The sequence below is a fragment of the Rhincodon typus genome, chromosome 10, assembly GCF_021869965.1.
Source record: "Rhincodon typus isolate 14 chromosome 10, sRhiTyp1.1, whole genome shotgun sequence".
Classification (NCBI taxonomy): domain Eukaryota; kingdom Metazoa; phylum Chordata; class Chondrichthyes; order Orectolobiformes; family Rhincodontidae; genus Rhincodon; species Rhincodon typus.
The window spans coordinates 67,947,581-67,958,109 of record NC_063341.1 but is presented as its reverse complement, the minus strand read 5'-3'; the positions used below and the strand labels follow the sequence as shown (position 1 = coordinate 67,958,109).

Sequence of the window (10,529 nt, the reverse complement as noted above, 5' to 3'; positions counted from 1 at the left end):
TCCCGTTCAAAAGTGAATCGGTGACACTCTGTTGAATCTTAGTCCACGTATCATAGAGAATCAGGGTTGGAATGCTGCCTTTGATTTGGGGCATGGGATTGGCATGAGACACAGCCTGTCCTTCTTTGATCAGCCTGTGACTAAGGGTATCATCATTACTTTTGCCTGTCCTGTAGTGAACCTGAAACTGAATTGAGCATATTTGTTGGCCCATTGAGTCTCTGTTAATTCCAGCTTGCTGCACCTATCAGAAAGTCTCTGAATTTCTGGGAGATAATCCATGTTAAATCTTGCAATTTGTGTTTCATACTGGAATGATTCTCCATATTCTTATTTGGCTTGGGCCCCTGAATGGCATACCAGTACGAACCTTTTTCTGCCATTCAACATGTGATAGCACAGCTCCTTGGCCAAGAAAATTGGCATTGGTTTCCAATAAAGGAGATGGATATCTGGTAGCTAAGGACGGATGGTGAGAGAATTTCAACTTAAGGGTCTAAAAGAAGTCTTCACATACTGGGATCCAACTCCCAACATGAACCTTCATGAACACTGGTTTTGAAACAGGCAAAGATAACAGAGCCTGGAGCTAATCTACTCGTCTGCTTTTACTTTTTGTTTTTCTCTTTTTTTTTTAATGTTTCCAGTTATATAGCTATTATTCAAGATTCATCTGATCTTTTTAACGGCTTTGGCAGAAAGCTTCTCCCAGCCCAGTGTTATGGGTCAGACCGAACCCCTTCAAAAGATATTAAAAAGATAGCCTAGTCCCTTACGTTTTCTTACTTTAAAGGTAAGTGTAAGGCATTGTGTTCCAGATGCCATTCGATTGGTAAAACTACTCAACATTAAGCAAAACACACTTTATTTTAACAGTAATGTAAAAATACACACGAGATAAAAGAAAGGAATTGGCTTGACTGTAACTGTTGAAATGATGAACAATAAAAATATCTTTACTACTAATTGACTGTTCTAACATAGTAACATCCCTTAAACACACTGTTGGCGAAGGCAAATTCAATAAAATGGATAGTCTCACATCCAATTCTAGCAGCAAGAAGAGAACCCCAGCTTTTGGCTGTAACAGAGAGAGGAATAAAAGTTCCCATATTCAGCTTCAAGACCTCAGCAACTGTTCTGTAGGAGCTTGACCCCATCCATAGGGAGGTGATGGCCTCATGGTATTATTGCTAGACTGTTGATCCAGATACGCAGATAACATTCTGGGGACTTGGTTTGAATCCCACCACGGCAGATGATGGTGGAATTTGAATTCAATAAATATCTGGAATTAAGAATCTAATGATGACCATAAATATGGTCAAGATGACCATAAATCCATTGTTGATTGTTGGGGAAAACCCATCTGGTTCACTAATGTCCTTGAGGGAAGGAAACTGCTATCCTGACCTGGTCTGGCCTACATGTGACTCCAGACCCACAGCAATGTGGTTGACTCTGAACTGCCCTCTGGGCAATTAGGGATGAACAATAAATGCTGCCTAGCCAGCACCATCCTCATCCCTTGAATGAATAAAGAAATTCAGGCTGCTTCTATTGTTCCAACTTTTTAAAAAAAACAGGGCCTCGCAAGCTGTTTACTTTATTGGCTTTGCACAGACCACTCAACACCTTGGTCCCAACCTTTTTTCATTTAAAAAAAAAATGGACAGAATACACCTCCTAAAGCCATAGTATCATCACGATGACTGCTAGCAGCCTGACATAGTGGTCTTGGCCCGGCGCGGCATTGTCCTAGTGTGCTGGTGTTGTCTCCCTGCAGAGGTCTTCTTCGGCATCAACTTCCAGATTTTCCAGCTGCCTGACAGGCCTTCATCCAGGAGAGGTGGCCTGTCATTGTGGTCTTCTTCGGCAGAGTCTTCTGGCCTAGTATTCCAGTAGCCCAGCGTGATGGTTTCGTCCCGGCATGGCTTGTTCTGGCTGCATCTCCTGGATATTCCATCATTCCTTCATTGGCTTTCCACAAGCCTAGAAGCCATTAACTGAACTGTGATGAACTTTTTCTTAATAATAAAAAAAGTAAAATTATGTATAACTTATGTCATTAATATAGGTGCCATCGTAGGGTTACTTATAAAACTTTTCACTGTATTTTTCATGTAAAAGTACGTGTGAAAGTAAATTTCTATTCTATTATATTCTTATCCCTGCTACGTGAGCAGTTCTAGGGTCCCTATAGCTGATACACCTTGAGTGTACAGAGCAAGGTCAAAGAGATTGGGCTGGTCTAGAAACCTTGTAATGTCCTGTTTACAGCAATCACCACACATACTTCCCAAGGACGCCTGGATTATAGAATCATAGAATTGTTGGAGTGCAGAAGGAGGTCATCAGCCTATTGTGTTTGTGCCAACTTTCTTGACTTAGTGCAAAACACCTGGTTTTTCCCCATAATCCTCAATGTTGTTTCGATTTAAATAATCATGCAATACACTCTTGAATGCTTATTATACCTCCAGACAGCACATTCCAAACCCAGACCATTTGCTTTGTACGAAAACTTTTTCCCCACTTCACATTTGCTTCTTTTGCAAACTGTGCCATCTGGATATCTCTTAACATATTCAACCTCGACATCACGGATAGTCTCGACTTCCTTATATCCCTGGGGTATTGATTGGATCATGAGCTAACTGAACCCCAAAGAATGAAAAATGTGATTGAGAACAAGTATGGAGAGCTCGATGTTGCCATGATAGTGGATGTCTCATCCCCATGAAACATAGACCTGAATGACTAAAGGGATATAAATCAGCTCACAGCCCTCAGCAAGATGCTCACAGAAAAGCTGCTTATTAATGGTTGACTTCTTTGATCCTGTGTCAATTCAGCACAATGCTTCTACTTACCAAATTTCGTATTCACTGTAGGACAAATCTTTACTCCTGTACATAAGACTGAATCTTTCCTTGAAGGAACCTTGTCCACGTTTCCACCTGGCTCTCAGGGAAGGCCAACTAGTTTTATGTTTGTTGAGAAGGGAAGACTTTTGGACTGATGGCATTGGTAGCTGTGATTGCTGAGGGAAGTTTTGTTCAAAGTTCCCAGCCCTATCACAATTCACACACCTCTTTGGAGCAAAGACTAGTTCTGCCTTTGCTACTCTATAATCTGTTCTGCCTGTCACTTCAGCCAAAGTTTTACGTCCCAGTCCATGTTGACAATCATCTCCTTGATGGGAGCTTATTTTCTGGTTTTCTAAGTCCACATTTTTCCTGTGATCCAAATGTTGTGATCCTCTTCCCAACGTTCCCTGACGGGCTTTCCTGTGCAGATGCTCCATCACAAACATGCGTATCCACTTATGTTAAGGTCCCTGGACACCATACCAGCATTGTATCCTCAATCCAAACTTCAAGGGTGGATCATCAGGTTTTTCTGATCTCCCCTCAAATCAGCCCAGCTTCCTACCTGTCATCAAGTGAAAATATACAAACAGATATACCGCTTCCTTCCTCTGTAGCATCGATGAATGTATACAGAAGCCTCTGCCTGGATTTGTCTAAAGGGCTAATTTCCTCAGCCGATGCTTCAGTCTCCAATGATACTAAAGCACCTTCAGCCCCCCTCATGAACATTGCCAGTTTCAACTTTTGCATCATCTACTCCTTCTCAGCAAGGCACTTTTCAACCTATCTGCCATGACTTAATTCCTGTGCTGTAGAATACAGCCGACTGCATCTGAAATTAACATGAGAGTTTGAATACATAGCCAACCCAAAGATCATGAAGCAAGGATTCTTTAGTCCACTGGCATCAGATCATCACAAAAATGAAGGGAAATTAATGTTCAAAAAGGAAGACACTATTTACATGGAATTAAGCATGTGGTTTATATCTGTTTGATCTTTTTCTCCATAAGACCTCCTCCCTCCAAAGACATATTTCCTCCAGAGACAGTCTGTTGGACTGCTCTAGCTGAACTGCACAGTGCCCTCTGTCATCATTGCCACATGCTGCTGGAGCTCCCAACACAACAGCTTTTGCTTCCTTGCCCTACACCTTCCCTGTCTATCATTACTTCCTGCTAGAGGTTCCATTACTCATAGTCACTCACTAAAACAGAGATGTTGGAGAAGCCATTGTCTCACTCCACTTTTAAAAAATAGTGAAGCACTATCTGGTTCAATTTTTTTATTTGTGAGATTTATCCTCCAAATCTTTATGTACTATACACTGGGTCAACAGAACTGTTCCTAAAACTCTTGTAATGCTTCTTTGTTTTTATTTTCTCCTACATGGAATGATGACTACACTTCAGAAATACTTAATTTGCTGTCAAGTGCTTTGGGATGTCCTGAGGTCACAAATAGTGCTATATAGGAGCAAGAAAGTGTCTTCATTCTTTTTATCAGTTAGATAAATTAGAACAAGAGAGTCAGAAATGACATTTTTACTCCATTCCTTAGTAGAAAAGCCACACTGAGTTTTGAATCATGGTCGAGATTAGAACTTGCTGTGAAGGGTAATGCTGCCTCCTAGTGCCTTATGATACACTACTTGCAGGGTTCAGCTTTGTTATGAACACTTTTACTGTCATCTTACAAAACTGAATCATGTTGCCTAAAATGATTAAGTAATAAGTTGAAAAGAGATGGGCAATGAATGTATGTATCGCAAGGGAATGATAAGTGATGATGCAATAATGATAATATAACTAAACCTCTTAAAATTAATATTTTTCTTAGATGCAAGGCAAATTTTAAATGTTTTTAAATGTTCTTTTTTAAAAATACACTAATGAAAAGCTGACCATACCAATGTCACTAGTAAATGGAAATTTGTTGATTTTTAAAGTCATTTTCAGATATTTAAAGTTAGGTCACTTATGAGTAGTGGGATAGACATTGATTAAAATGCTTGATTTTGTGATAATCCAGTTTTTAGCTGTATTGATAAGATTTCAAGTTATTATTCAACTATATCACAAACTATTTCAATGTGATTTTTATTTTAAAATGATGTTCTAAGACATTGACTGACTGCAAGCATTCAGGGCAGGTTTGGGGATAAACTTGAGGGATAAAAACAAGCAGGCAGATTATTATCTGAATGGTGGTAGATTGGGAAAGAAGACCTGCAGGGAAACCTGGTTGTCTTTGTGCACCAATTGCTGAAAATAAGCATGCAGGTGCAGCAGGCAGTAAAGAAGACAAATGGTATATTGGCCTTCATGCAGAGGGAATTTGAGTACAGGAGCAGGGATGTCTTGCTGCAACTGTACTGGGTATTGGAGTACCAAACCCAGAGTATTGTGTGCAGTTTTGTTCTCCTTATCTGAGAAAAGATTTTCTGGCTATTAATAAAAGGTAAAGTCATCAGAGCCCTACCTGGATCATAGGGCTGCTGTCATTAAAGAGCAATGACTAGTGGGGTTCAACCTGAGGGTCACCACACCACAGGTGAGGGGAAGGTTGAGAATGACTGGACTTCATGATAACCTAAGTCAGTGCAGGAATTGAACCCACATTGTTTGTGCTACTCTGTATTGCAAACCAGTCAACCAGCCAACTGAACTGCCAATCCCCTATCTGGCAATAGGAGGGAGTGCAAAGAAGGTATGCCCGACGATTCCTGGGATGGCAGAACTGACGTTCAGAGAGACTGAATTGATTAGGACTATATTCCTTAGAGTTTAGAAGAGTGAGGGGAATCTGATAGAAACCAATAACATCCTAACAGGATCAGAGTGGGGTGGTGCAGGAAGATGTTGTCGATGACCAGTAGGTGACTCGATGACTGTGACGGCGGGTCACAGTAAGGATAAGGGGTAGGCCTTTTAGGAACAGAGATGAGGAAGAATTGCTTCACCCAGAGAATGGTGAGCTTGAGGAATCCTTTGCTAAAACATTGAAGACTTTCAAGAAAGATGTAGATGTAGTTCTTGGGACTAAAGGGATCAAAGGAAATGGGAAGAAAGTGGGAACAGGTTACTGAGTTGGATGATCAGCCATAATCAAACTGAATGGCGGAGCAGGCTCGATTGACTGAATGTAAAAACATTTCTCAAAATCAGCACAATTTTGAGTGCAATTTGCAGCTGAATTGTCTTCTTGGTCTGCAATGGTTGTAATGCCACTTCTTTAAATATTTATTCTTTTAAATATAAAACTGACATCAAGGTGAATACATACAGTTTATTTTTAAGACAAGTCATGGCTGTGCTACATACAATTTAAAGGTTCCTCTTTGTTCTTGCTATAAATGCAAAAAGAAATGCAGATGCATATACACAACTTTGTCAGAATTGCAGTACTTTAAAGATGCCACAGTGTTAAGGCATAGAAAAATAGGATCAATGAGTATTTACAGAACAGTGAAAGGCCGTATGGATGTTAAGGTCTGTGTTGGCTTCACTTAGTGCCACTCCACTTCCTTTCTCAGATAATGCAAATGTTTCCTCTTCAGATAATGATCCAAATCTCTTTTCAAAGCCACAACTGAATCTTCCTCTAACACAATCGCTGGCAATATATTTGAGATCCTAATTATGTGCTGCAAAACAAGATTTTTCCTAAATGTTGCCATTGTTTCTTTTTTACCTTAAATTGGTGTCATCTGGTTCTTGATCCTTTCACTAATGGAATCAATTTCTCCCTATCCAGTCTGTCCAGACCCCTCATGATTTTGAATACCTGTGTCAAATCTGTTCCCCATGGAGAACAGTACCAGCTTATCCAATCTATCTGTGTAATTGAAGTGTCTCATTCCTGGAGACATTCTCATGACTCTTTATTGTAACCTCTCTAGTGTCTTCACAGTTCTTCCTAAAATATTGTGCCCAGAACCGGATCCAGTACCCCAGTTGAAGCTGCACTGGTGTTTTATGTAAGTTTATCATAACTTATTTGATTTTGTAATCTATACACCAACTAACAAAGGTGAGGATCTCAAATACTTGTTTGACCTCTCATTCAACCTGCACTGCCACCTTCAATGACTTGTACATCTTTATGACGAGATCCATCTGCTCCTGCACCCCCTTTAGAACTGTACCCTTTATTTCCCCCTTCATCTCATCAAAATTAATCATTCCATCCTTCTATGAATTAAATTTCATCTACCACTTATTTACTTATCCATTCCACCAAACTGTCTATGCTTTTAAGAAGTTTAACACAATCCTCCTTAAAGTTCACAATACTTCCAAGTTTCTCGTCATCCAACGATTTTGAAATTGTACCCTTTACACAAAAGCCCATGTCATTTACATATATATATCAAGAACAGCAGGGGTCCTAATACCCACTCTTGGGAAACCCCACTTTCTTCCAATCCAAAAATACTACAGTTCATCACTATCCTGTTTCCAGTCATTCAGCTAATTTTGCATCCATATTACTGTTTTTTTCATTGCTCTAACTTTCTTGATAAGTCTTTGTTGATAAGCTCTTTATCAAATATTCTTAAACCAATCATAGATATCTCCAACATCTAATGACAATTCTATGTAGCTAGTTGGATTATGGCAAATTTATTTTATCAAAAATGTACTTTATTGTATTTAAACAGATATCAACAGACAAGATAATATGTGTCCCTGTGCCAGAAGGTTTCTCAATGGCCACCATGCAATGGAACAAAACTGCTCTTAAAGGTCGTAAACTAAATAGTTTTGATTCTGGATTTAAGACTGATTTGGACCGTGAGCAATACAACTTGATGGATCAATATTGTTATGACCATGCAATTCAATGGTATTCAAAATATTTCCCATACATAGCTATCATTCACACACTTATATTTTTGATCAGCAGTAACTTTTGGTTCAAATTTCCAGGAACAAGTTCCAAAATTGAGCATTTTATATCAATTCTTGGAAAATGCTTAGATTCTCAATGGACTACTAAGGCACTTTCAGAAACTGTTTATGAGGATTCAGATCTACAGATTCCACAAAGAACAGTTTTATCAACAGAACCATCTGTATCTTGCTCTTTAAACTTAGAGCAATCGTCTGATACCGCCCTTTTGCTGGGACAAAAAGAATCCAGTAGTGACAGACTGTGTGACAATGATGCACAAGCATCGTTGTGCAAACCTCCTTCGAAGACTTTCAAAACTGTTGGAGGTGGTGTTTATGGTCATGCTGCAGTGAAAATCTTAGATAAAAAGGAGGGTGAACAAGCAAAGGCATTGTTTGAAAAAGTCAAAAAGTTTCGTCTGCACACAGAAGAAGGTCATATTCTTTATATGATGTACATAAGGCAAACTATTTTACGTACAGTTCAGACAATTCTTGTTCTTGCTTATTTTGTAACTCGGATTCCTCAAATGAAACACATTGTGCATTGTGTAGATAAAATTCATATCACAGGCTTTACAGAATTTTTCTGCATCCATGGTCTTTGGAGGATATTCAGGATGTTGTCTATCGTGTATGTAGTTGTCATATTCATTTATTGTATAACCTGTATCTACACATTGTATTGGATCTTCTATTTTAAACTTAAGGAATACTCATTTGCATATGTCAGGGAAGAAACTGGGATTGATGACATTCCTGATGTGAAGAATGATTTTGCATTTTTACTGCATCTGATTGACCAATATGATAAACTGTATGCTAGGAAATTTGCTGTGTTTCTTTCTGACGTTAGTGAAAACAAACTCCGTCAACTGAACCTCAACTATGAATGGACACACGAGAAGCTTCAGCAACGTATTGTTACTAATGAAGACAACAAAACTGAATTACATCTCTTTATGCTGCCTGGTATTCCTAATAATGTTTATGATATTTATAACCTGCAAGTACTAAAATTGGAATTTATTAAGGATGTTTCTATTAGTGCAGCCATTTCACAGCAAACGTCACTCCAAGAACTGTGGGTATACAACTGTATAATAAAAGTAGAAAATCGAGCACTTGCATTTTTAAAAGACACAATAACAATTTTACGAGTTCGATTTGCAAATGCTTATGAAATACCACAGTGGATGTACTGTCTAAAAAATCTCCGTGTACTTTATCTGGAAGGAAACTTATTAATTGACAACAAAACTTCGATTGTCCTCCAATCATTATGTGACTTAGAACGTCTTAGGTCTTTGCACCTGAAGTCCAATGTCACCAAAGTACCTGCTGCAGTTATTGATGTTGCCCATCACCTTCAACACCTCACAATTCACAATCAGGGCAAAAAACTCACCACTCTTAACGGCCTCAGGAAGATGCTGTGTCTGTCTGTTCTAAAGCTGTATAACTGTGATCTAGAGAGGATCCCGAGTGCTGTATTTAGCTTGAGCAATCTTCAGGAATTGGACCTCAAAGACAACAACCTGAGGACATTAGAAGAACTGGCTAGTTTCCAGCATCTTCGCAAACTCTCCATACTCAAACTTCATCACAACAAAATTACACAAATTCCTCTATACATTGCCAAGGCTAGTTCACTGGAAATGCTTTCTTTAACTAAAAATAATGTTGCTTTTCTTCCCTCAAATCTCTTCAAGCTTACTGGATTACGACATCTTGAAGTTGGTCATAATAGTATTACAAGCATTCCTACTGAAATAGAACAGCTGGAGGATCTTCATTATTTTGACATTGAAAGTAACAAAATATCTGAGCTACCTTTGGAACTGTTTTATTGTACAAAACTTAGGGTGTTGATACTTTCATACAACCTTTTGACTTCCATTCCACCCAAGGTGAAAAATTTGACACAACTGAGACAATTGGATCTGAAAGGGAACAAATTGCAATATTTGCCACCTGAGCTAGTGAAGTGTCAGTGTTTGAAGAGGAGTCAGTTGAATGTAGAAGAGGATATTTTCAACACACTGCCATATGACATTAGAGAAGAGTTTCTAAACAGGGAATCTAGGTGAACAGCATGTAAACTTCAATATTTTAATTAAATGAATAGTTTCTCTCAGATTTTCATGCACGTCAGATGTGTAACTATTTGAATAGATCCTTGTGTTTTATTCAGCCAGAACCTTCGCTGGAAATAGTTTGATATTTCAAGATACTTCCATCCCAAAAAAAAGCATATGCCAGCTGTAGCAGAAGAGTTAAGAGGGAAAATAAAGAACAAGGGGAGATAAGTATAATGCTCAGCTGGCTTAAGATCCTGCCAAAGATGGAGGGAGGCTGACCCAGAACAGGAAGACCAGAGAGAACTTGAGGACTTGTCAGAGATTGGGAAGAAGAAGAAAGGGAGGGGTTTATAAATGAAAATGATAAATACAGTGTTTTAGTAAGCATAGGACCAATGAAAATTGAGAAATAAATTCTGTGCAGTGAAGGAGGGCTTATGTAAGTCAGAGTTTTTGGACCAATGCCATTTCTGGAGACTGCAATGCTGATGAGAAGGTTGTTGTAGAATGCGACAAATGACAAATCTGTGAATAGGGGGTTCAACAGTATTCAACAGAGACATGCCACATTGTTTGGGTAGTAATAGACTTAGTGAATTTTCAGGAGTTTAAAGAGAAAGAAAATGAGTTGAACTAATTTGATAGCTGTCTAAAAAGCTGCTGAAGCATAATAAGACACA

General features: G+C 38.8%; 1 protein-coding gene across 1 annotated transcript; it reads left to right on the top strand.

Annotated features, from left to right (window-relative positions):
• Window positions 1-6,480: 6,480 nt before the first annotated feature.
• On the top strand, window positions 6,481-10,293 carry LOC109929887 (volume-regulated anion channel subunit LRRC8C-like). Its single transcript, XM_020529461.2, has 2 exons — window positions 6,481-6,852; window positions 7,537-10,293. The coding sequence occupies exon 2, from the start codon at window positions 7,585-7,587 to the stop codon at window positions 9,856-9,858; it is 2,274 nt and encodes a 757-aa protein (XP_020385050.1). The 5' UTR covers window positions 6,481-6,852; window positions 7,537-7,584; the 3' UTR covers window positions 9,859-10,293.
• Window positions 10,294-10,529: the final 236 nt, after the last annotated feature.

Excerpts from the sequence above, each read along its gene's own strand:
- LOC109929887 (XM_020529461.2), top strand. The coding sequence starts at position 7,585 with ATGGCCACCATGCAATGGAACAAAACTGCTCTTAAAGGTCGTAAACTA.